This window comes from Lissotriton helveticus, chromosome 5_1 (genome assembly GCF_964261635.1).
Source record: "Lissotriton helveticus chromosome 5_1, aLisHel1.1, whole genome shotgun sequence".
NCBI classification, from domain to species: domain Eukaryota; kingdom Metazoa; phylum Chordata; class Amphibia; order Caudata; family Salamandridae; genus Lissotriton; species Lissotriton helveticus.
The window spans coordinates 1,787,335,918-1,787,363,432 of NC_136065.1; the positions used below are offsets into that span (position 1 = coordinate 1,787,335,918).

Genomic DNA, 27,515 nt, shown 5'->3' on the forward strand with positions numbered 1-27,515 from the left:
CCCCCCATTTCTGCAGGTAATACATAGCAGTCATATTTTCTGTTTTGATCAGGACTGTTTTGTGATGTATATTGCAGAAGGCGACCTTCATAGCCAACTGAATTGCCAATAACAGTAATAATAGTTTATGTTGGAGGGTCTGTTGAAGGGGTGTCCACTAACCTTGGCCAGTCATGACCTCTGGATGTGCCCCCCAGCTCGTGAGAGAGAAGTCCATGGTGAGGGTCTCCCATTGGGTCCCACTGGGCACAGTCATGTCTCGACAACAACCCTATGGAGTTGTTGATACACTAATGCGTTTTAGATTGTGAGGCAACTTTTTTCCATGCCACTTTGATATTCTTGCTGTCAGGGGCGGGGCATCTCCAGTACCTTGAGAAATTGCCCAGTTAGGGGCGACATACACCACTAGGGAGCGTGGTGGGAGCTAGCCTCTAATGTAGTATGGATCTCAGGGGAAGGGCTTATATTTTTTGTCAACCATTGGGGTGACAATCCTTCCTTAACCGGGTCTTTAAAGACCTCTTGCGTAGGCTTAAGCTTTCCTTTAAGCATACGCAATAATTGTGTGTCACGCTGGATGAGGGAGAGCGTTTCCACCAGGAATTGCTCATCTTCAGGAATGGTGTGCAGGTCCAACTTGTGAAAGGTGGCTGCTCAATGGAGTCCCTCATGATAAGAAGTAGTATTGTCAAATGGGGAAGGTTTGGCAGGGTAACGTTCGGGTCATTGTCATGTGCAGGGACAACCCCATAATCATCCCATGGGTCATTTGGGGTTGCAGATCATCAGATGCATGGTAAGAGTCTAAAGGTTGAGGACTTCCCTCCCCATTGAAGGAATGTGCAGACACTTCTGTGAAGAAGGTGTGGCCCCCTGTGGTGGTGGAGGAGGATGTGGAGATGGAGGAGGAGGTGAGGAGGGCAAGGAGAAAGAGGTGGAAAAGCATGTCTTGGGGGCAGTGGAGGAGTGCCCCTATTTTGGAGCTTCTTAATCTTTGGAGGTGGAGGGGATCCAAAGCTAATTGCTCCTCAAATATCAACTCCCTCTTTCGAAAGGAGAGTCTGCTGCATCAAAGGTGGAGACTTTGCATTAATCTTCCCCGTCTGGGGATGAATAAACAGTTTCCACTCCAAAGAGTCCAACTTCTCCTGAAGGCGTTGAAGAATCGGCAACTCTTCATCTTCAGAGTCTGTTGTGGGCGGCCGACTGGGTGCTGAGAACTGTTTTAGCTTTGAAGTCGTCTTTGACATCGACCAGTGTTTTGGTTTTGAAGTGTCCATCGGTGCCTGTGCTGAGACCTCAGAGGGCGTTGAGGGAGCTGGCAGCATCAAGGCGGTCCAGTTCTTGAGCAGCTTGCTCAGCACCGGGGTTGGAGTCGGCTTCAAAGCCTTAGGCCTGTGACCTAGTGGCTGCATTTCCAAATGTGGGCTCGATGCCCGGCCTCCGATGGGGGGTGAGTAGCTTGGTATGAACTGGTACTTACAAAGGATGTCTTCTGATGCTGGCCTGGTATGGGCTGTGGGTCCTGGATCTCAGATTCCAAGGGGGAATAAGGTTCCAGACTGCAAGACACGACTTCTTTGACCTCAACGAATCCAGAACGCCTCCGCACGACTCATCCTGGACATCCCCCGTCACAGCCACATCTCCGGACACCTGAGAGACCTCCACTGGGTACCCGTCAACAAGAGAATCACGTTCCGACTCCTCACCCACGCACACAAGGCCCTCCACGACCTGGGCCCCAGGTACCTCAACAACCGCCTGACCTTCTACACTCCTTCCCGTCAGCTACGATCGACCAGCCACGCCCTCGCCGCCGTTCCACGCATCCGAAAGGCCACCATGGGAGGAAGATCCTTCTCCTACCTGGCAGCCAAGACGTGGAACTCACTCCCCATCCACCTCCGTCTGACCCAAGACCACCTCTCCTTCAGGAAGCAACTCAAGACCTGGCTGTTCGAGCAGTAGCAGACCCCCCCCCCCCCCCCAAGCGCCTTGAGACCCTCCGGGTGAGTAGCGCGCTATACAAATTTCTTGATTGATTGACCTCAACCTCTCCTTCCTCTTCGATGTCCTCTCTGAAAATGTCAGGGTTTTGACATTACAGCGTTGCTCCATGGTGCATCGTGTGAGTCGATATCATAATGGTTCCGAGTGGTCTTTTTAGAGTGTAAGGGACGCAAGCAGAGCAGGAGGCTTTGTTAAGATCTGAGGACAGGCAGAGATTTCAAACTGCATGTTGATCTGCCCCTGAGTACTCGGAATGGCACTGTGGACAGTAGGGAAAAGGTGTCTTTTCTATGATGGTAGTCGCACTCTCTAACACGAGACTCAACAGAAGAGGCCTGAGAGGTGCAAAGCTCCGAACAGGGCATTGATAAACCCAAAGACACAGATCCGATGAGTAGACCATGCCAGAATATGAACCGAAAGGAACTTGGGGCACAGAAGGATTGTACGAAGGCTACCGGGAACAGAGAGCTCGAGAGGCCCCGACAAAAAGCGCCATGCAGCATTGACTCAGAGCCCTGGCAAAGCACAACCGACCCCGACGGCGGAAGAAAACAATCTAACTATGGAGTTAATACCTATGCGCATTACCAGTCATGGGGGAAGTTACTATACCTCATGAATTGAAAGACTTTTTTGAAGGAAAACAGGTTGTGCACGTCCGAGAAGAGTATGGAGAGCATGTTATTCTACAACTACACATGCCACGAACAGTCATTTACTGGAATAGTTCAATCCTCTGTAAGAGTAGCCTCTGATGACCATCTATTTTTGTCTAAAAGTCTGTTTGCCTAACACGTTTTGCTGCCATATTCCCCAATTTTGAAAGGATAAAGCTTGAGGATTGTTTCAGAGGTACTGTAAGGCAGCATATCCTGAACTATTAAGTGAACGGAAACCTGTCAATGAAAAGAAGTCCTCATCTGCATAACCCACATTGCCTTTGCTGTATCGTTAGCTTTTTCATTTGTTTTAGGTCGAGATCTACTGCTGGACCAAACAAATGTTCTCTTGAGTATCAATTATATATGCCTGAATTTTATTTTTAAGTTCCAAAACGTAACTATTTTAGGAGACTTTAAGTTTTATTTAGAGGACTTAACATGCAATGATTGAGTTCTCTTGTTGATACCATGCCTAGCTTTGGCCTTACACAATTAGTGGATGTACCAACACATTGTGCAAGACGCAGGTTGGATGGAATTTTCTCTAACACTCAACTGCGGAAGTTTGGGGAGGCACTTCCTTAAAGTTGGTCAGATCACCACCACAGTTTTTTTTCATTGACTGGGAAGCCTCCTCACGGGCCTGTAGAAAACTGGCAAAGAAATGTTTAAGCACCGATTTGAAAGGTATGACAGAAACAGGGTTCTCGAATGCCCTTAATAGTAGGAATTTAAATGACTGTGTTGATGTCAATTTTGCTGCAGAAGGATTTTCAGGCTGGCTTAGCTTGGCGTTATATTTGGTTGCTCCAATAAAGGTCAGACATTGCAATAGAGAAATGCCCACTGCTCCTCGGTTTTCAGAGGGACTTAAATCTCTCAGACAAATTTGTCGCAAACAACAATGAGTTAGGTGAAGAGAATATGAACTTTTGGTAAAAATTAAATATAGAACTTTGACTAGAGGCTATAAGTGTGCCACTGTCGAGGAAAGATCTAAATTTTGCACTGAAAAAAATCATTAACACTCCAAACGTATCCAGAGAGTTGTTTAAGTTAATAAACACTTTGTCAGCCCCTTTAAGAACTTAAAAATTCTGATGACACTCGGGATGTTTGTGATATCCCAGCACTTTTTTTTTCAGTCGAAAAGCCTGACTATTCATGAAAAAGAGCGATCAGGAGATATATAACTTAAGAGGTCAAGGCCCATAGGGAACTTTTGATACCACTGTGAGGGAAGAGAATGTGGTAAATTAACCTATATTTTCATCTTTACAATTTATGACGTAAGAAGAAATATCTTTTAAGTACTAAGTCAAGATCTCCACTTGAATCATGCCCACCAAAAATGATCCATGTGGCCACACAAACAATTACCAGCCCTCTGACCTCTATCATAAGCCAGTCCATTTTAACTGGATACTATCCTAAGACATGGAAAGAAGCAGCAGTGAGACCACTCTTAAAGAAACAAAACTTAGATACTAATGACATGAAAAATCTTCGGCCTATATCCCCGCTTCCGAATCCTGCAAAAATCCTAGAGAAACATTTGAATGTGCAGCAGATGACAGAGGACCATGAGTTATTGCACCCTTCTTAATTTGGGTTTCGTAGTGCCCACAGTACAGAAACCACCTTGGTTTCAGTGGTAGATATCATAAGATTGTTGGTGGATACAGGTCAGGCTGCGTCAATGATCTTGTTAGATCTAGCCGCAGCCTTCAACAGGGTGTCCCGGGTCTCACTCACGTCTCGTTTAGCTCCACTGCACTTTAAAGACACTGCCTTGAATCTTTTAAGGTCATTATTTAAGTATACGAACACAGACAGTTGTGTGTGGCCAGTTGAAACCTAAACCCTTTTCCCTTCCTTGTGGGAATCCGCAGGGGTCCTCACTAAGTCCCACATTGTTCAATTCATATGTTTCACCCCTAGCAAAGCTGATCCGATCCTTTGGTCTTTAGGTGTTTTCTTACGCTGATGAAAAGCAGGTCATTGTATCTATTGCAGAGGAAAAGCACTCAATAGCCATCAATTTTGATAACTTTATGAAGGCAATCTCCATCTGGATGAGAGGTAATTGCCTTAAGTTAAATGCTGTTGAAACTTAGGTGATTATCTTTGGAGGTCAGCCATCAGTCTGGATCAGCAACTGGTAACCAGATGAGCTGGGAAGTTTGCTTTCTCTGGTGAAATCTCCAAAAGAACTTGGGGTCATGGTTGACCACCTACTTTCTTTTGATCTACAGGTGAGCCGGGCAGTATCAACCTGTTTTAATATGGTTGGAATATTACGCAAAGTCTTTTCCTACATCCCACAATCAGTATGCAATACAGCAGTTTTGGTACTGATATCTTCGACGATCAATTACTGTAATGCCCTGTATCTAAATAGCAACAAGTATTAGCTAAAGAAAGTTCAAACTGTTCAGAATGCTGCAGCAAGGCTTATCCTAGAAATTCCCAAGTATCAGTCAGTTTTAGCGGGGCTTGCTAAGCTGCACTGGCTTCCAGTTATCAAGCGAATTCAGTTTGAAAGCCTTATGAATGGTTCATTTTACAGCCGAATGCCGCAATACACTTACTATTGGTATCTGGAAGAGGCCCTTGTGTAGTTGGAGTTAGCGCTTTTCCAGCTGCACTAACAATTAGGAAGCCTGGTTTTACATGTGCCCTAATATATTTGATCTTGTTCTGATGGCTTGTATGTTCTGACATGTGTGTGTGTAACAGGCAATTGAGAAAAATGCACTAAAGTGCTTTTTTCTATTTTTTCGCTATTTACCACGAAGTCAGACTTCGTGGTAAATAGCGACCAAAAATTGCGAATTCGCAATGTCAAAATGGTTCATGAATTGCATTTAAGGAATCTCAAATAGAGATTCCTTAAATGCAATTCCTCGCAAATGTGCAAATTCTTTATTAGCGAATTTTGCATTTGGGATGATGAATCCCAAATGCAAAAAATTGCACTCGCAAAGGGCCAGATTCTCAGATTCTGGCCCTTTGCGAGCGCAATTGAGCTTGATGAAGCTAGCTGAATGTTCACTCAAATGCCTTTTTATGTGGTAATGCTTGCCTATGAAGAAAAAGGCATATATTGCAAACAGGTATTTGCAAATGATTCTCAGGGGTCACCTTAAGGACTTAAGGACTTAAGGTGCTAGGGGGCCCAGGTCCCAAGTACCACCAGCAGTTCAATTGTAACTGTCCTGGAGTGTCCGGATGCACAACAGGTGCTGGATTCGCTGGTAGCCTTGTGTGCTTCCCTTTAGGCAAAGAAGGGGGTCACCTAGAAACAGGCTGCAGAGGGGGGCTTGAGTACAAGTCCTAGGGCACACATTGGGGGATCAGTTTGTGGGGGTCCTGGGAGCAAGGGAGCACCACTGGTTGTCATGGACCCGGGCCAGGGTGTGCAGAGGGTTTTGGTTGGCTGGTGCCCGTGAGTCAAAAACACCCACAGATCTTGGTTAGATCTGCAAAGGAGGCAAAAACAGGAAATCTGGACCTCTCTTGGTGCTGGCCTCTACGGTACGGATGTCCCTTGTCGGCTGCTCAGTCTTTGTGATGTTGGTATCTGGATTGGACTCAAATAAGCATTGGTTGCTGCAAGGGGTCCGGTACTGCAGGTATTGGTGCAGGGAAGCTCTGGTTGGTCCTTGATCTGACCTCTAGAAGTACAGTAACCTCCTCCTGGGCGGCTACCCCCTCTGTAGACCTGGTGAACAGCAGAAGATGAAATAGACTTAGTGGTCGGTGTCTGCAGGCAAGTGGCTCCTCCACATCAAGGGAGACGCTGATGACTCGGCGGAGTGTTGGAGGTTCTCTGAGACTTTTGGAGGATACACAGCTGCAGGACAAGTCAGGTTACAGCAACTGTCGGGACAGGATCAGGCAGACAGGGTTTGGTGCCAAAGTCCATCAGCAGTCAGCAGTTTTTTGCTTCTTTGGCTCTTCTTTTCCACTTCTTTCTTCAGTCAGACAAATCTAACTTCCTGGAGTCAGAGGGCCACCTAAATACTGAATTTAGGGGCATTATAGCCAATGGGCTACTTACCCTTGGGGTCACTATTGCCCCCCATATGACCACTTCCAGTGGGGAGTGAGCATAACCTTGCCCCAGACTTCCTAACTCCACCAAAATCAAGATGATGGAATCCCTCTTTTGTGGGGCACATTAGGCAGCCCATTTTAGGAGTGTGGCTGGCCTGACAGTGCACCACGGCTCCTCCCACTGCTAACTTCCCTCCTGTCTTGGTGCCACAGTAGCCTCAGGGCAGGGGGTGGCATCTCCCAGGTCTTGGGGTAGCTGCTGTTGCATGTCAAAGGTGGCAGGGGCTTTGAATTCCCTGGCCTTGGTATGCAGATTCACTAGCCATCCTGCTGGAGGAGGTGTGAACACCTTCCGCCGAAGCAGGCATTGTTCCTGGCCTCAGAGAGCACAGGCTCTCACCTGCAGGGGGTTAGAAACATGTCTGTAGTGGCAGGCTGGGGGATACCAGTCAAGCAGCTGGTACCTCCAATCTACCGCTCCATGCTCTCCTTGAACGTAGTAACGTACGTCTCCCCCGGTTGGAGACAGCCGCTCAGAAGGATCTGGACCGCCCCATCTCTAGGAAAGAAATTGAAGAAGTGATCTCCCTCACCTCATCCGGTAACACCCCAGGCGGCCTTCCCCAAGAATACTATGCGTTGTACCGCGACACTCTTGTGTCCCATCTGGCAAGCCTATTTCAGGAAACTTTGGAAAAAGGTTCCTTTCCGTCAGAGACGGATATCGCCACCATCGTGGTCCTCCTGAAATCCTAGCCCCCCTCCCGTCAATACGCGGACTATCGTCCCATCTCCCTCCTCAATAAGGAGATCAAGTTATACGCCACCATCCTGGCCCAGCGATTGAAGCGCAACTTGTCCTTGTTGGTCCACCCGGACCAATGCGGCTTTATACCAAGCGTGGGACCCGACACTGCCTTTGGAGGCTACAGCTGGCTCTAGCCCATCGACACTTACTCACCCCATACATAGCTCTTCTCCTCATAGATTTTGAAAAAGCCTTCGACTCGGTAGACTGGGCATATCTACAAGAATTGTTGGCCGAGATGGGATTCGGACCCCAGTTCATGGCTCTGGTCCAGGTCCTCTATGCGCATACGTGCGCACGTGTGTGTGTGTGTGTGTGTGTGTGTTGGTCAACAGCGTCTTATCAGAGGCCTTTCCAATTGCAAGGAGCACAAGGCAGGGATGTCCCCTTTCACCCTTGCTGTTCGCCCTGGCAATGAAGCCCTTGGCTTCCCTGGTGCGGGCTGAAGATCGTATTAGGAGCTGGGAATGGCCCAATACCGAAACGGACAAGATCGCGTTATATGCGGATGATGTCTTGCTCTTTCTGGCCGTACCCGCCTTCTTGGGACCGCATTGCCTCCGGATCTTGCAGGCTTTTGGGCAAGCCTCAGGTCTTCGTCTGAACCCATGGAAATCGGTGCTGGTCCCACTCCACCTATCGAGGGACTGTTACAACCGGCAATCCAACATACCCCTTTGGCGCAACTCTTTAAAATATTTGGGGATATGGGTCACCCTGCTTTCGGAATTGGGCTGGTCCCTTAATGTCACCCAACTGGTTAAAAAGGCCAAAGAAAATCTTTAAAAATGGAAGACATTATCCCTAAACCCCCTGGGGAGGGTTGCTCTGTTTAAAATGATGATCCTCCCCATTTTTCTTTACGCCCTTCAAAATACCCCCTTCTGCTTTCCCAGGACCTGGTTCAGGGAACTGGACAGCCTAGCGACCAAATTTCTCTGGGGCGGGCGCACCTGGCTCTGTCCGCATGCCTGATCCCCTCCTTTGATGGGGGATGGGGATGAAGCATCTGTACCTTCACTTTTTAGCAGCACATCTTCGAGTGGTCCATGATTAGTTAAATGGGGAATGGTCCAACCAGGCCTACCGGCTTGAACTGAGCGAGCTGGGACTACACAAAGTCCAGGCTATGATGTACGGGGGGCCTATCCCATACCAACTACCAGATGTGACGCAGTCCGTGTTGTTGGCCTGGCGGGCATCGATACAACATGCTGGCTGGACGCGTAAGTTGACTTAATGTACACCCCTCTGGCACGGGGCCTGGCTCTGGGAAGCCAGCGGGCTGCGGGGGGTTCAAAGCTTGGGATCTTATCGGCATCACACAACAGGGGGACATGTGGGCTAGAGCCCATATGCTCTCCTTTCAAGAAATGCGAGCCCGCTACTGCCAAACATCCATCTCAATTTTACAAGTATTTACAACTACGACACGCCTTCCAGGCGCACATCACCGATGACACTAGGCTCCCGGAATACAGCCCTACTGAGGCACAGACTATGTTAGGGGATCTGGGTAAGGGGGGCATCTCCCGCATATACTGCACTTTAGTCAATAACACTCCTACCTCACTTCACAAGTTGAGGGACCAGTGAGTGGGCCCCCTGGACAAAGTGGACTGGCGTGACGCCCTCATGGCACCCAAGACAATCACCGCCTCCGCCGAACTTAGGTTGATCCAACTGTACTACTTACACGCTGCCTACCTCACTCCCCTGCGCCTCTACCAAGCAGGCTTACGCCCTGACGCGTCATGCGCAAGGTGTGGCCAGACCCCGGCTGATTTTTTTCAGGTGGTCTGGTCGTGTCCATTCTGGAGAGATTTTGGCGGGCCATTGAAGAAGAGCTCAAAGAGGTCCTAGGGTGGACGGTTCCCCATGACCCATGCCACTCACTACTGGTGATCACGGATGGGCTGGATGGGTCCAGAAATTACGAGATATATTTTAATCTAGCCATGATTGTAGCCAAGCGCGACCTAGCGCCGGCATGCAAATGTCCCGACCCGCCAGACCTTGGGAGGTGGCGCAGGGGGGTGGACTGGTGCGCGACCTAGGAAAAAGCCCTGTATGTGGCAAGAGGGTGCCCTTAGAAATACCGTAGGGTGTGGGGAAAATGGCTGGGCACTGTGGAAGACTTGGAGTGATTCACTTCCTTACTTTGCTTGTGTATATCTCATGGGGTGCAGAACTGTGGGACGCTATGTTCTCAATGATTTAATTAATCTATTGTGGCCATGTGCTTGATGTCACAGGAAGTAATCAGCTCTGCCTATGGCTGATGTCCATAAGAAAGTTTTTCTAGAATTATATAGTGTTTCCAACTATAAGATGGCATAATAATGCACAGCATGTAAATCTAGATGAGAATAACAATAGAAAACTGGCAGCCCACATGTATGCCCAAGTTTAGAGGAAGGTTTTGCTAACAGAACCTGTATGTTTCATCACAGTCAAAGAATGTACAGTTAATTAGGGGTATCATTTAAAGGTAGCAATCCCAGTCTCCTTGATGCTGCTAGCAACCATCCTTAGTATTTTTCACTCTACCAATGCACATTAGGTAATGTATTGGTATTTTAAAAGTTAACATACCTTAAACAGTTCTTAGGATTATTTCCTGTTTTTTTCATCAATAAGAGTTTATTAGCATGCTTATTCATCATGTTTTAAAAACAAAAATGATGACCTGGTATGGGAAAGTTTGAAGGCTGTCTGATATTATGTCCTGTGATGTCAAAGGATGTCTGACTCCATCAACATTACTCTTAATCTTTTTAGAAATGTCAAGACTATAGAGGTAAATGTTAGACCAATCAAGTAATAGAGGGTAATATTCCACAAAAATAAAGCCTTCTGATAACATGTCCCTACTAATAACTCCCTAATGGGGACTCACTACTGAAAGGGCGCTATTATATAAAGTGTATTTATTATTTATGTTCAGGCAACATAGTTTTATCGCTCGTCTCCGAGGGCCTGATTGCGAGTTTGGCGGTAAGGTTACTTCATCACAAACATGACGGATATCCCGTCCATCTTATTCTGAGTTCCACTATATCCAATGCAACATAATGGAACTCGAAATAGGGCGGTTGGGAAATACGTCAAGTTTGTGATGGTATAACCCATCCGCCAAACTCATAATCAGGCCCTTGGTCAACAACATCCTACGTTTTCTCATGATCACCATGATCAAAGTTTCAACTTCTATCTCAACTTATGAACTGTACTTACAACACTCTCATAGAAGGGTAAACCAACAATACATATAATGTAAATCAAATAAGACAGCATGAATTTAAAGATTAAGAGTTAATACACAATTCAGTTCCTATCTTCACAGATAGAATCCCACCCATACCAACATCCAACTAATGAAGCCATCTCTCTCTTTGCCAACACTACCTGGCTGGTTTCGGTTCCAGTGAGTGTACATAACGTCATCACCGCTAAGCCACCGAAAGATGCCAGTTCGGTTTAGGTCATGCAGTGCTGTCCAGAAGTACTCTCCATCGGAAGTGAAGAGCAGGCTGCTGACAAAGGCTTGCTCAAACCTGAGTGGGAACAAAGAAGAGTCCATGAGTGAAAGGTCTCGACAAGTCGAGATCTCCCATTGTGAAGCCCTCAGAGTCGGCTTTAGAAGATGTCCGTGTCTTCCATAGCATGATGACTAGTGAAATGGTGCGGACATATTCCTCACCAACTTTACAAAAAAACTGTCAATTAGGCTCTTCTGTATGCAATACTTGGATACCTATTAAAAAAATCATACATCTTCTCAGACTGTCTAGAGAAAGAAACCCAGATGGACGACATTGTTACATTAATGGCACTCTGTCATGCCAGGTATGCTGCCAGAAGCAACAAAGGAGTACAGTGGATGGCAACCAAGGATATTATACCTATGCAAGAACTGTAGTGAGGCACACAAAGTCAGACATACAGAACAGCTGAAAAAACACTTCTACACAGACAAAAGGCCTGATTCACAAAGGTAAATTTACACTTTTGAGTAAGTTTACTACCTTTAGGTATTCACAAACTATGTGCCTAGCTTTAGGACACTGCAATTCCTATACTTATGTGTGCAGAGTTTGCTGCACTTGGAGCCTCCCAGTTGGGGCAGAGTACCCCGCACACAAGTATAGGGAGTGAGGCGTAGTAAAACTCCACACTTAGTTTGTGAATACTTAAAAGTAGTAAACTTACCAAAAATGTAAGTTTACCTTTGTGAATCAGGTTGAAAATCAGGAAAAATAAAACACTTGACTATACAGTTGCTACAACAAAAATAAGACCCATGCCATTGTCGCAGACCATCTAGATGAGGTGAGGGATGAAAAGGGTGGTCTCCTGACTGAGACTAAGACAGATGGCGGTACAATGGATGTTTAGTTGGGCTACCAGCACAGAGATTTAACACATTTTCCAGAATCACTCTACACATATTGATTCACAAGGATTTGGATACAAAAGTAATTTAAGGTGTATATGAAGGCACAAATAGTAAAATATTAGGAGAATAATCGGGCACACAATTCACAATAGTTCAATAGAAGTGGATCTTTCTGTCGGTCCTCGAGTCCAGTAATGGATAAGTAACATCATCATGGCAAATATACTGCAACGCACTCTGTAGCAGTAGAGGCACTGGGGCTTAATTATGAACCCCAGATGGCAATACTATCTCAGTCAAAATGCCCCAGTACCCACACATAGGACCATACCTGTTGGTGATGGTGACCAAGGTGGACCCATAGTCTGCACACGTCTGCCGAGCTTCATTGTAAGTTAAGGTATCTTCTCCCAGCCAAAAGCAGGCAGGGCTGTGCCACTTCCAGCCCTTACGTGGGAACAAAGGAGGGTGATTGTTGTGTTAGAGTGAAGCACAAGACACCAAATAAATAGCATTCCTTTGCCATAGGGCACCCAAAACCCTGGCTTTGTGTACATTACAAGAACATCAGTTGTTTGTAACAAAATGCACACACTAAACACACTGAAAAATTGAAGGTTGATCATTTGGTAGTTTTCCTGCAAAGGGAAGGCCACTGGAATTATAACCCTGGGAACAATGAGAAAAGCACTGAAAAGCTAGGCAAATGTGTTAACCTATATGGAATACTGTAGGGTGGGGCAGAAACAGTCGGACAAGTAGAATGACTTAATGGAATATTGCATCCACTGAAGATTCTGTGTTTGACCTCATCATTAGAAGCTTGAACGCCGGCAGTTCGATAAAATGAATACCACTAATTTGGATAACAATATATATATCTGTTATTCTGCATTAAAAATGATTGCTTTACAAATGCTATGTTCTACCACACTGACCTGAAACCTGGGATGTGCCAGGCTTGGACTCTGTTACTTAACTTTTCAAGGGCAAGCCCCCTGGTTTTCAGGTGAATCTGCATTTGCATTATGGGGATTCCTTTCCATATAAAATAGACAAATGACCTAAGTGATTGCCTTATATATGCGCTGTAGATTCCCAGGTTAGGGTGGGTGTCATGCAACAAGGTGTTCTGGATGAGTTGCACCCAGGTTGCACCATTATGAAAGAGCCACAAGGCATCACGTCAGATTGAATAGCTTTGAAAAAAGCTGTGTGTGGGATTTCTGGCATTCACAGGAATGTTTGCGTTTGACAGATTTGAATGCATTGTATGAGCTATGTGAGGTTTGGGGGGCAGAATATGTCATTAAAGTCTGGGATTCGAGAAGTCAAAATGGAGTCACATCAGCACAGTGGTTCAGGAGGGGAAGGCAGGGGAACTTTATATTAGAATGTGAATCCATTGATCAGGAGAACTGTAAGTTGTGGTAGTGCTGGGAACTCTGGCTATCGAGAATAAGCAGAAGACATTGATTTAAATGTGATAGAAAGATGTACACTGCTGAAGCAACAGAGTGCCACATTAGTAGAAATGGTACCATATGGGCTTCAAGAATGTCGAGGGCTTTTTAGAGAGTTAAAGAGCACATTTTTGTCTGAAGCTACTGTTAAGAAACTGATTCCGTGGGCCTTTGAAAATGTTGATGAGTTACATTTAAGTTGGTTGGTGGAGTTACGTCTTGATTAGTTGGAGAAGCAATATTACTGAACTAGGCTATATTATAGCCGTTACTGATATTAGAATGTTAATCTAAAACCTCTGATTTAACAAAGAATTTTGGTGGCCCTCCTTTGGATTCTAGTGAGGAAGCATCGAATGAAGCTGATGGTATGTAGAGTGATGACTGTTGGCACGTGGGACATTAAACAAATGCTCTCTGTTTGCAGAATGATTGGAAATTTCTGAAATAATATAATGGAAAGCATGCATTTAGTCAGGGGGGTTGTTCTAAAGAGACTTGATAAGTAATTTTATTTCCTAAATTTGGCAAAGTTATTGACCTTCTGACAGCCAAACATGTATGGGCAAAGAAAGGCTTATTGGTAGGAAATTAGGAAATTTAAGAGGTTTGAAAAAACGTGAATGAAACCCGACGTAGATGAGTGAGTGACAGTTTACTTGTATCTAAATCTGAGAGGTTTATGTTTAAAAAAGTACGTGCACTCAAGAGCATGTACTGTGCCGCTGTGATAGCCATCTTTTGATTAGTATTGTGATTTTATCATTTGAATAGATCTACAGAGATATAACTATCCACAGTGCACTGACCCCTGCTACCGTAGCCCCAATACTGCACGGACATTCACTGCTGTTTAGATACTCCTTTATTTCCTTCAGGAATAACAATCTGTCAGCATTATTTTTAAAATGTGCTCTGGGATACAAAAACTTCATAACCCTTGTGAAGAGCTACTTTTTTCCAACTCCCCGCATGGACATGCATTTTAGGCCAAACTCCAAACTAGTACTGAGTTGGCTTACTTGATAATATTTTGGTCTCTTGATGCTCTTCAGGCGTGGGTACTCCATCAGCCAGGACCTTATTCTACTGCCTAATGCACAGGCAGAATTGCAGAATTTTTCAGTGAGGACTGTTACAAGTCTATGAAGGCATTTCACGTTTCCACTGCTCACCGAGACCTGCACTGGCTGGGGATCGAGCAGAGTTAAAGGGGCTCTGAATGGTGCACAAATCATTCGATGGCTCTTGATCTATGTGGCTCTGAGCATCTCACTTCTCACAGACCCTTAAGATCCTTCCAGCTTAAAAATGTTTATTTTTTCAACTCCTACATATTAAGATTGAAGAATTTGGTGGGCACGCATGCAAAATACATGGACCTGGAATGAGCTCCTGGCATGTTCATCCAGTATTGAAAACGATATTATTTTCAGGAAAGCCTTTAACACTTACCTTTTCTGTTGATTCTTGTCTATTCCCAGACCTTCTCATCAACCTTGAAGTGGTCCTTGTGCAAAGAAGTAATTCTGGTGTTTGTGCACTTTACGAATACATGAAATTATCAACTACAGTCAGTCTAACTCTACCAGTTCTATACCACTATTGTCCTTCACGCTGCTCTGCAAGTAAGGCACAGTGAAGTGCATTCTAGGTTGCCTGACTGCCACCTCTCTGATCTCTTCCTTTGCTAAACGGAGTGTACAGCTACCAAGATAGTGGGCATGGAGAAACTGGTAAAGATGTCTGCTGCAGCCTTGCATAGAATGTACAGAAAGAAGTGATACAGGCACCAATGAGTACCATGCAACGTATTGGCACATTCTAAATTTGAACAAATATTTTCACTCACACACACACAAACAAAAGGTCAAAATGTCGTATTATTTACTAAGCTTTTACCCATCCTGTCACCTTTCACCATGGACCCACCTCCTGAAAGACCCTCTCATTGCAGGAGTGGGGAGATTGCTGTCTGGCAAGTAGCCATTGTAAGATTAGACTGGCAGTGCTTGATAAAGGCAAGTCCCTCGGAGCTGCTTCTATTTCCCAGCTCGCTGCCAAATTCAGCAGAATGAAGCCACGAAACAAAAGCAGTGCAATAGCTGGAAGGAATACAGCCCTTTCAGCAACATCTGGCAGAAAGAGAAAGAAGGCTTGCCATTGCTGTTCATGGAACTGGTTACACCAAGTTGTTCTCAAATTAGTACCTATTATTATTTTCTTTGCTTCAGTTTCCTCCTGTGTCACTCCCACCACCATAAACATTATCACATGCACCATGTCTAGTGAAATGGATCCACAGTGCACAAATTTTGGATTGAAGTGGTCTGTTTAGTGGTGTGGCCTACCTAAATGTCCTCATGCACTCAGACCTAGTGAGGTGCTCAAGGATAGGGCTGAAGTCTGAGGAAGCATCAAAGCTCTGCACATTGCTAGATATACCTGCACATGGATAGCAAGAGTAGACTCAGATTTAGGGAAATATCTACAAAAACGCAGAGGCAGCACATCCGTAGATGACATAGGAGTGTGGTTGCAGATTAGTCCAGACCTTCATCCAGTCGGTGGTGCGACTGCTGATCCTAACATTGGGCTTTTGTTGAAGCAGACTGAGGTGGCTTTTTTTATATTCTAGCAAATAGGAGCTATTCGGGATGTCACACCTCTGGAAGAGTATTGTAGAGAGACTACTGGGAGGCAAAGGTGCCCAGCGCCTCTTTGGGTAGCATGATCTGTGCCTCTGTAGAGTAGAGCAGAGGTAATCAACGCAACTACACAGTGGTAAAGATACCCTTCCCCCTTGCATTGAGGTAAAGATAAGTACCGCCCCTGCACAGAGATAAAGATTCTCAGTGCCCCTACAGGGAGGTAATCTTTATTAGTAAACTGTGTGATTACTTAAAATCATTACAGTATAAAATACAATGAACTTCAGTAAAATACAGTAAAATACCCCCCCCCCCCCCTTCTCGGCGAAAACCAGGTAAAACCATTGGTGCAGCTATATTGTTTCAAGACTAACTGTGTTCACTACTATTATACATTAACTACTATTATACATTATTAAAAGAATAAGGGTTTTGAATTCACCATGAGAGCACGCTTACTAGAGTCTGAGAGACGTATAAAAGTTCGACATCATCAGTCGCACTGCGGACTTCATCAGACCCTTAGTCGACCCGGGTTAAATACCTCAGTCCGATGGTGCCAGTTTCTTTTCGGCGTCTCCCTGAATTACCTGTGGGCTGCCAACTTTGGGGCGACGGGGAAAGCGCTAAGCCCACTATCGGGGCCCATCGGAATAGTAGCCTTTAGTTGGGAGTCGAGTGCCATTTTAACTTGATGGATGAACTTGCCTACCCTGGCTAATAAGCAGGTCGTGGATTCTGAGAAACACCAATCCGAGGCCTCTCTGCATGTTCTATGGCCCAGAATCCGTAATGCCGGACGCAACAATCGCTGTCGGTCGCTGGCCAACTTTGTGCAGCAACAAAGCAGGTGTAGCCAGGATTCTCTGCGATAGTTGCAAAGTCGGCAGGCAGTGGCTCCGTCCGTGCGTGCCCAAATTGGGTTGAAGTCTGCAATCCTGAGGGCCAAAAGGCGCATAAACAGAAATTTCTGTCTTGCTTCGATTGTTAATGAATCTTGCAGGTATGGTTGGGGTTTACCGGGGATGTAGGACTTGTCCAGGGCCAGCATTAGTGGATTATGCCGGAGCGAGGAAAGGTCAAACTCAAAGGAAATGGACTGGACTTGGCGCTTAACGGCTTGGGCCCAAGCGGAATATGGAACTTCGTGAAGATGCAGGCTCCTTCCCTCGATCTTCAGAACTTCAATGGCTAGTTCCACCTTGGAGTGCCATGGGGAGCCTGCTTCGCCAAAGATGGTTTTTAGCGAGTGCTTTAAGGTGTTTTCGGGCACTTTCAGAACTCTAATGTAATATTTTAGCAAGTCCCCCAGTAGTGCCAGCTCAGGACGTTTCAGGCCTATTTCTAGTCTGAGCCTGTTGTTTTGTGCCTGTCTAGGGGCCCGTAGCACCATCTTATATGCTTTCACCTGGGCCGCTTGGACCACTTTCTCAAAAGCCCCTGGGTAGGGAATATGGCCGTACGTGATGGCGGGGATCAATTTAGCCCTGAGTACTGTCAACATCGGATCTGCAGAGGGACTGGCCAAGCCATGGCTTAAACGTCTTAAAGACGAAATTATTTTGTCAATTTTTGGTTTAAGCTCCTTCAGGTGTTTAACTGCAGTGGCCCTCTCTGATACCCATGTACCCAGATAGTTATAGGATGGGGCCGTGGTGATTCGGTGCTCCCCCAGGGACCATGAAGCTTTTGTTTTGTGATGGTATTTGCCAAAGATTACTATCTTGGTCTTGCTCACATTGATACGTAGCTTGTTCTCCTTGTTGTAGGTGGCAAGACTATTTAAGGCTCTTTGAAGGCCTACTCTGGTGTGGTCCATGATTACTGTATCATCTGCGTACTGGAGCGTACCCAGGACCAGCTTCCCCAGTCTGGGGGGTGCTAGGTTGGCATCTTTCAGGGCATGCCCCATTTCCGCAGTGTACAGATTAAAAAGTAGGGGGGCCAGAACACACCCCTGCTTTAAACCAGAGTTAGTGGCAATTCTTGTGGTTGCAATTGTGGAGCTTAGTTTCACCTGGACCCAGGTCCCCTCATAAAGTGCTTTTATGGCTTTTAGAAGATCTTTGGGGATCCCCCAGGACTCTAGTTTTGCCCAGAGCCGGCTTCTGTTCACTCGGTCGAAGGCCGTTGAATAGTCTATAAAGCAACAGAACAGGGGCAGCTTATTCCTCGTGTTAGCCTTCTTAGCGAGGTACGAAAGCGCTATGATGTTGTCCAGCGTGGAACAGTTAGCCCTGAAGCCAGTCTGTGAGGGCGGAAGAATACCGTTCTTATCCACCCAGGTCTCCAGGTCCTTTAGAAGAAGGCGGGCGTATACCTTAGCTTCAATATCAAGGAGGGCTATCAGTCTGAAATTAGCCGGGTTCGAGTGGTCCCCTTTTTTATGAATAGGGAAAAGGATTGAGCCTTTCCAGGAAAATGGCAAGATTGCGGTTGCGAATGAGTGGTTAAATAAAGGAGTACGTTTGGATGCGAAGAAGGCTGGATTGGCCTTGAAAACCTGGGCGGGGATCCCGTTTGAGCCAGGGGCGCCGTCGGTTCTGATGGCCTTGATGTGCTTTGCTATCTCCGCCTCCGAGAATTTTTCAGGTCGAGTCGGTATTAATTCTTCGTTCAGGGCGCTTTCAGTTTTGATGGTGGCAGCTGCCGCCTTGGACCACCCGGTGTTGCAGTGAGGCGGCCGATTTGGCTCACAGGTATACAGCCCCTTTGCATACTGTTCCCACACTTTTCCTGCAACACTGTTAGCCTTATATGCGCCTCCTGATGACAAGCTGTTGATGTAGCGCCAGAGCTTGCTATTGTCTTTTCCTTTAATTAAGGAAAACACTGTCAGCCAGTTAGGTAAAGCTGTCCATTGTCCCCAGATGGCAGTAACAATGCTCACTGCTATTGCATGGAGGTAATGATGCGCAGTGCCCCTGCAGGGCGGTAAAGATGCTCAGTATCGGTGCAGGCAATGATGCTCAGGATCCCGGAAAAGAGTTGAAGATGCTCAGCGAGCCTGAATAGAGGTTGAGATGTTCAATGTCCCTGCTGGGAGGTAAAGCTCTTTAAGGTGTCTGTAAAGAGTTGCTGATGCAGCTGAAGGAGGCAATTAGTATTCAAGCTGAAAATGTAAAGTACTTATTGTTCTTATGTGTAGGATGTTCCACTCGTGCAATGACAAACTAGGCATTGTGTCACCATGGGACTGTGGCTCATGAACAATGTATCATTGACTAACCTTTTGGCAACCGTGTTCTCCCTCCTCGGTCTCCTGTTGGGTCTGGCCCTGCTTTTTGCACATAGAGGGGAGCTTTGCATTGCAAGGGCTGTCGTTCCACCTCCCTTCCTAGGTAAGAGCAAAAACACCAAAGAAAGAATATATTACATCAGGATGATAGAGCAGGCCCATCAATGGCAAAGCAGATCACACTAGTGACAAGGGGCACAGACTTGCTTTTCCATCAGGTGCAGATAATGCATGGCTCTAGCGTTAGATGGTGAATGGACAGCGTTAGAGTGAGCTAGAGTTAAGAGTGAGTTAGAGTGATAGTGGGGGCGGGAGGGTCAAAGGATGGCTGGGATTGAAGCTCAGCCATAAGACTTTGGGACCACTGTCAATGGGCTGCTGAATGGCCCAACATCCAGGTTAGGAAGACTTGGCCGTGAGGGCAAAGGGAGGAATATAAGGGAAGATGTAATGAAAGCTTTTACCTCTGCCCCACCTTATTGGTGTCACTTCCATTTTGTGGCTGGCCATGTGTTGGTGTAATGAGCCCAGAATCCAATGCCAAATACATGTACTTAAATAAACAGATCAATAAAGAATGAATTTGCAACCCTGGTTTATAAACTCAGCAGTCTTAACCAGATATCCCCTGCATATGAGACATCATTCGAGAACTCCAATTGAGAGAGCTCTCTAGTGCGCAGCCTCCCTTCCTTTCCCTGTGTACGTGACACACATTGCTGGGAAGTACGAGTGCATTTAATACTAATCATAAGCTCTTCAGAACCCTAGGTAGAGTAGGGCATGCTTAAGTTATTACTTGAATTTACAGATGTTATATAGACCATTTGAACTACACACACACTATAAGATACACTAGGCCCGGTGGTATTCACTGAAGCCCCATAACATGAAAGACATCCACAGCACCAAAGTACATATAGAAGTGACTTCCCACTGCCACTTACTTCACATCTGCGAAACGTCACCGCTGAAAATCCCCCAGGGTCACAATTGCAAACCATCAGCAATTCCAAGGTGCAACTGAGATGTGAAGAAATAATTCAACGATAGTTTTATGAAATTACTCTACTAAGTAATGTGTCTGATAAGGCTTCTGAACAAAAGTGCCATGGCTGTCTCTGAAGTGGTGGCAGGTCATTTTAGTGCCAGGGTGATTGTGGAGTGATGCGACAACACCCTGTTTCGAGTACAGTAGACAGTATCGAAAGCATGCTATTTTCATCACTCTTCGACCATTCTCGAAGGTGAGCCATGCGGACCTTTTCCATAATAGTCCCTTGCAATGTATGGATGGATGTGCTCCTTGTGAAAGTGCAGAATGCCATCACTCACCGTAAAGTATATACATATATATATATACACACACACACACACACATCTATATATATACACACACACATATATATACACACACATATATAAGTATATACACACACACACACATATATATATATATATATATATATATACACACACACATATATATATATACACACATATATATATACACACACACATAAATATATATACAGACACACATATATATATATACACACACACATATATATATATACACACACACATATATATACACACACACATATATACACACACACGTATATACATATATATATATATATATATATATATATATACACACATATACACATATATACAAATATATTTAAACCAAAAGGAAATGATCGATGCCCCAAAGGTGGGCCCTTCTACCCCAACAAAACTTAAAAATATGACTGCCAACTGTTGGTTCAGTGGTTGGCACAATGACAGAGGTATGACGTTTACAAAATTCTAGAAATATGGAGTTCACAAGATATTCTTGACAGCAGCCGCCTTGAGATGAGGGCTATCCTTTCGGCAACACAGGACCCAAGGATTTCCTAATTTTAACTTTGTGACCGTCATGAGGAGGTATACGATGCAGTAACTCTTAGAAATTGGTATAAGCTATCCCTATAGCCTAACCTCTCTTGATCTCTATTGTAGTTGGATCAAAGACTCCGCACCGTCTTATATTATCGTTTACCTGATTGTTTATTGGTATTTTATCAGCCCATGACTGCTATCCGATCATGCTATTGAATATTATACTTTACCCAATATTATGTTGCGTCATCCCCCTTTTGCCCTCCCCCCCTGTTTCTGTTAAGCGCTCTGATATCTTTAAAGATCTTGTTCGCGCTATATAAAACTCTGAATAAATAAATAAAATAAATAAACTGGTGCAAGGGTACAGGCATTCCTTTTACACCCGCTAGGCTAACCGCATTTCTGTTACGTCGAGGGCCTAAGGCGTAAAAACGGCAAGGGGATGACAATGCAGCTGTACAATGAAGTTCCATCAGAGCATTCTTCACTGTAGCCATTTACAGTGGTTCGATGCACTCGGTTTCAATGGGTTCTGTTCCTCAGATATTTAATTAGGCATATTTTGTATTGAGTTGCAAGTCTGTGGTATCACCTTTTATACTTCATCATTTAGGATACATTATAATAACGCAAAAAATTTCGTAATTACCGTGCAGTTGTCCCTTTCCTTCTAGCACAAGAGTGGTATGAGATGTCTTGATATTCTGATTGTATTGCTTTGATGGTAATACTTCAACACCACTAATAAAACTAAATTTAAAATGGTTCTGGAGACTGCAGTGCTGATAAAGAACTTGCAAAAGTATTGCACCCCTATCTTACTTAAGGAGATACAAAGTTGTATGCATCGAAGGAAGAAAGTGCTGCAGTCCATCAGTGTGAGCAGTCCACCCTGCAGAGAAAGCAAAGGCTCTAATTCACTCATGGGATGGTCAGCTAGTCCAAACAGCAATGTAGAAAGGTAGAGTTTGTGTACACAAAGTGTTCACAGCATCATGGGTTTGGAACCCATGCCGCCTCACTTCACTTCCATGGTCTTGCTATACAAGTATGTCAGTCTTTCAGCCATCTCCAATTCAGGACCCAACGCTACACATGAGGCCTCGAATACCAGACATAAATACCCAGATGCTTTTTAGGTCTCGGCCTAGAGACGCGCGAAGCGCGTTCTCAGCAGAGAACTATTGTAATCGTTTCAGACGGCAAAGGAGACAAGAGCTGTGCACGCGCCCAGCATTTTCAATGGGAGAGGAGCGACAAGAGCTGGCCACGCGCGAATTCAGTCACGCGCACGCACACGGCGCCAGCGTCTCCACCGCGCGCCGATGACTGCTCTCTTCCTGGCCGGCTTCACGGAAGGCAGCATGCTTGTTCTTTCCTCCCACCCTTTCACTACCAGGCTACCCCCCTCGCCGTACTTGACTGGCTGTTTGTTTATTTATTTGGACACCGGGAGACCAAAGCAGAGGCCGTCACCCCTTGCCGGGGCTGCCGACAGAAGCAGCCGTCCTTTCCTCCGAGGAGCGAGCGGCCGCTGGACCCCCGATCCTCCCCGTCCCCTTCATTGTACCCAGGGAATGCTTCTCCTGCCCCCTTACACCTCCCCCACCCCCGGGGCTGGCGTGCAGTGATGGCAGCGATGCGGGCCCTTTTGTTCAGGGTTTGACAGGCTGGCCGGAGACGGAGTATAAAAACAGGTTTTCTTTTTGTTCTTTGCTGTTGATACCAGCTTTTTTATTATATTGTTAATTGTATGTTTATTTGTGCTCCAAGCGGATAGCAATCACACGCAATGTTGATCATCCCGCAGAGACTTGAACCCGGTTAATACATAATAAATGCAGTTGTTTTGCACTTATTTTCTCAGTTTTGTTATAAAGTGCGGCACACTGTGCTTGACTTGAACCCGGTTAGTACACAATAAATGCCCGTGTTTTGTACTTATTTTCTCAGTTTTGTTATAAAGCGTGGCACACCATAATTGATCTTTATTTATTTGTTCTTCCTTGCATTCACACAAAGTGTTGAGCATCCTGCAGAGATTCGAACCCTGTGCTCCAGTTTAAAAGTCGGCCACGTAGCCGTTACGCCACCTCCAAATTGATGGGTCTAAACTAGCAGCCATCTTAATGTTCTGCCACTCCGTGCTGTGACGTTAATGCCTCCATGGAGACACCGGTGTACATCCACATGCAGCGCGAGACCCAGGAAGCAAAAGTGTAGACACTGAAGAGTTCCAACGCTGCTGCTTCAAGTATCCGGCCTCTGAATGGCAAAGTCCTGGGGTCCATTCTGGTAACTGCTGAACTACAGCGTGTAATCACACAAGTAGTGGCATGATTAGTTTGGAAGAGGCAAATGCTTGGCTGATGCAAACGCTTACGCTGCAGGTAAGACTAGTGTGTGTCTTAATTCTTAGACGTTTCCGGAGTCTAGGAGAGGGCAGTTGATATATAGGGAAGCAGGGTGGCTGCATCCTGTGGCTCCGCCACAGTCCATTCATTCTCCAGGGCGCAGCTTGCTGGCCTGCCCTATGCCACAGTAAGCAACAGATGAGCCTTCAACACTGTGACCCGAATGGAAGCTGTCCTTGGCAGGCTTTCTCGGGGTGTACCACGGCAGGGTGTCGAGCTGTCTGCATTTAATCTCTGGGGCCCCTGCATCTATGGGGCCCCAGCCTGGGCGCTGAACTGAGCTGCTCGACCATGCTCTTCAAGGTGCTCACACCCTGCAGCAGCAGCTCGCAAAATTCTGACATGGCCAAACGAGAGAAACTGAATACATTGTTTCTGCTCTTCTTGTCATCATGCTTTTAAGAATAAACTCAGACACCTACTTTCTATCCATGCAGTGCCCTGTCTCTCCAACGCTAAGCCCTGAATATACATCGTTTCTGTCACCCTGTTCCCTCATGCTAGCGTGCGGTGCTTGCTAGGGTAAGATTAAGCAGTGTTCCTTTACCTTTTACTGTGTAATTCCTATGTTGATGCCATGCGAGCCCTGCTTTATCTGTGTGTATGACTTTTATGCATTACTAGTTTTTCTTTCTCAATAACAGAGAAAAAAGCCACTGTTTGCCTGTCTTTGTTGCTACTTCCCTCACGTTTCTCGTTTTGTGTTTCGCACTCTGTTGCCCTGTTTGTGTTTTTCTGGGTGTAAGAAGTGTGAGTGTGTTTGTGTTTGTATGTGTTTGTATGTGTCTGGCGGCAGCGCCACATAAATACGATCATAAGGCCGGCACTCTAATGACAGCGACAGATTGAGCGAACGTGGGAGACTTCATTCGGAGCACTGAAACAGACTGAGAGAGAGGGACAAGTGAGGACTAAGGTGAGGGAGGAAGGGAGGAGAGAAGAGGGAAGACAGGAGGGAGTGCAATGCCAATAGCTCTCCCTTTAATAATGCCGAGATCATTGCATTGTAAATGCTTGTTATACAATTGTTAACAATATGCAGGAGGTGGCCCACAGAAAGTAACACAATACGCCAAAGGTGGCGTGTGAGGCTTTTTCTTCAGATTCTGAGGCAGAAAGAAGGAACTAGGCAGCATGCAGTGTGGATGCTGTTATTTATCATTTGCTGTCCCAGCGCTACAATACTAATAAACCCCTTCAGCAATTATAAATAGTTATTGCTTAATTTATTTATTTGGTTTTTATTAAGCACTGCGCATCACCGCAAGGATAGGTCAGTGCACTGTACAGAACAAATCAAAAACCTAGGATTGTGGAGTAGCAGGAATCCAGTTATCTACTGTTATTCATAAATTGCTAGTGTCAGATCTGTGGATGAGAAAAAGGCTACTCTAAATAGTTCCATGTCTTTGCCAATTGCAGGTTTATTGCATGATCTGCTATGAGATGTGACTGATAGGAGATTCCATCTTGGAATGTAATGAGAGACAACACTTTGCATCTATCCATGCTTCTTTGCCAGTACATTTGATGCACGATGCAGATAACTTAGCACTTGATTCCATCTTCTGCCAGCAGCCACTGAATTACATATTTCAATTGCTGGGAAGGCACACTTTTCAAAAAGATCAAACTGGTTAAGGTGCCACTTTCTTCACATGAATATAACAGGGTAGTTTGCCTCTGATTTCTATAAGTGGGCACTGAATAGTACTATTTTGTGACCACTCTAAATTGTAAAAGTGTTTGACAAAGGGCTGAGCGGGGGTAAGAGCAAGAGGGAATCTCAGGGAGGTTTTGAACACCAATGGATTCTGTGGGAGGGTCGGGGTGTTTGGAACACAAATGGATCTAATACTAAGAAAGTGTTAGGGAGGTTGAGGTGCTCTTGGGAATGTGTTAGGTGGAGAGTGGAGACAGAATAAAGAGGAGAGAAATATCTACTCATAAATATTAAGACGTTTTCTATAGTCTAGCAGATCCAGTTTTGCTTCTCACCGGGCCCCAGATGGTGATGCAGTCCTCCAGGCTGTCACGGAAATTGTTGGGTTCAAAGGGGTGCCAATAGGTGAACCTCACCGGAGTGCCGTCCGACCACTCAAAACTCATTTGCAGCTTAAGGTCATTCAGGCCTATCCAGAGTTCCTTTACGTCTGGGACAAGAAGAGAGATCAATTATTAGTCAGCAGTGAGTATTTACTCTCCTTTTAACAGCAATCAGTGTTGTATGACCAGCATTGAGACTGGCCATGGACAAGAGACCAGAAACCAAAGCAGTAGTGAGGCCTCCCTATACCAAAGACCAGGAAAACAAACTAACATCAATGTCCTTGTGAACCAAAGACAAATATCAGGTCAGCCCTGAAGTCGCCCACAAACTTCAGACCTGGAGGGCAAATGCACTGGGGCACCCATAGACCAGATGCCTTGTGCATGGTCCACAGTAGCCAGAACTGAAGTCTTTATTAACCAGACACCTAGAAAAAAACTATGTTCTCCATGGACTAGAAACAGAGTAATCCGACTAAAACGGAGATCTCCAACTTCCAGAAACCCAAACCCAGGCAAGCAGTGAGGCCTTTCATGTACCAGAGACCAATAATCAAACCAATACAATTAGAGTTGACATCCCAATGATTCGGAGATCAATACCTTCAGACAAGAAAGGTCTCCAAAGGATCAGTTGTCAGGACAACAAACCAACACTGTAGTCTCCATGGATCAGAAGTGTCCATGGATCAGAGAAAGCAAGCCAGAATTGCGTCTCCATGGAGCAGCCGCCAGGTAACGGGAACAGCATTGCATGAAGCAGAGTCAAAAAAGCAAACCACAGCCAAATCCCCTATGGACCAGAGGCCAGGAAATCAGATGAGCAATAAGGTCTCCCATAGACCAGAGACCAAGAAATACAACCAACAAAGAGGCAACCCATGGGTCAAAGTCCAGCAAAGCAAACCAGATCTGAGGCAAAACGAGAATGGGTGGGACTTAGAGACTAAGAAAACGAACCAGCACTACGATGGCCATGGACAAGAGATCAGTAATTCAAAAAACCTCTGAGGTCTACTATGGATGAAGAGTGGGGAAAATAAATCAGTGTGGAGATGGACTGGAGACCAGGAAATAAGACCAGCACTGAGGCCTCTCATACACATGTGACTATGAAAATACAAAGAAACACTTGGGCATGCCAAGGATAAATATCCTGGAAATCAAACCAGCACCAGGACCTACCATGAACTAAACATCAGGTAAAGAATCAACTGTAAATGCATTTTTATGCAACATTTTAGTGTGTAGCCAGCTGCAGCCCTTTTAAAGTGTGTTAACTAGAAGCATTTGCTACTAACCAGAAGGGGTCATGTTTTGGCATCTGAAGCATGAATTTTGAAAAATGCTGTGTTTGTAGAAGACTTGTCCTTCTGCCGATACATTTGAAGGTCAGTCATTCTGACTGGACATCTTTTGTCATCTTCTCCAAGGCCCAGGGGCGACGGGTGGAGAGGTATCCTCAGGCGCTGGGTTTTTCCTTACCAGAGCAGTCGCGGTCGAGGGGGAGGTGCGTGCAGAGGCTGCAGGTGACGTTGGGGAGTCCAGGAGGGATGAAAGCATGATGGACTCGGGCTCTAGAGGACTGGGAAACCTTGTTGGCACCATTGGCCCACTTCAGCTTGGGCCGGAGAAGACAGATGCAGTGGTTGCTTCAGGTGTCTAGTTTTGGTGGTTCCAGAGGCCTCAAAGTCTTCTTTGGATTTCTTGAGAACAGGTCCGCTGTTCACAGGAGGTCTTGAGTCTTTCTTTAAGGCACGCAGTCCTCCAAGGATTTTGGAGGAACACAGCTGTAGGAAGAGTTGTCATTAGCGCAGAGTAGACAGGTCAGCTGGACTGGGGCCAAGTCAGAGTCTTTCC

General features: G+C 45.6%; 1 protein-coding gene across 1 annotated transcript in view; it reads right to left on the bottom strand.

Annotated features, from left to right (window-relative positions):
* The window catches only part of MRC2 (mannose receptor C-type 2), a 545,797-nt gene that overhangs the window by 260,962 nt on the left and 257,320 nt on the right, over positions 1–27,515 (bottom strand). Inside the window, 4 exon segments of the mRNA XM_078645096.1 lie at positions 10,957–11,105; positions 12,279–12,394; positions 19,291–19,398; positions 25,605–25,759. Coding sequence (XP_078501222.1) covers positions 10,957–11,105; positions 12,279–12,394; positions 19,291–19,398; positions 25,605–25,759 — 528 coding nt within the window.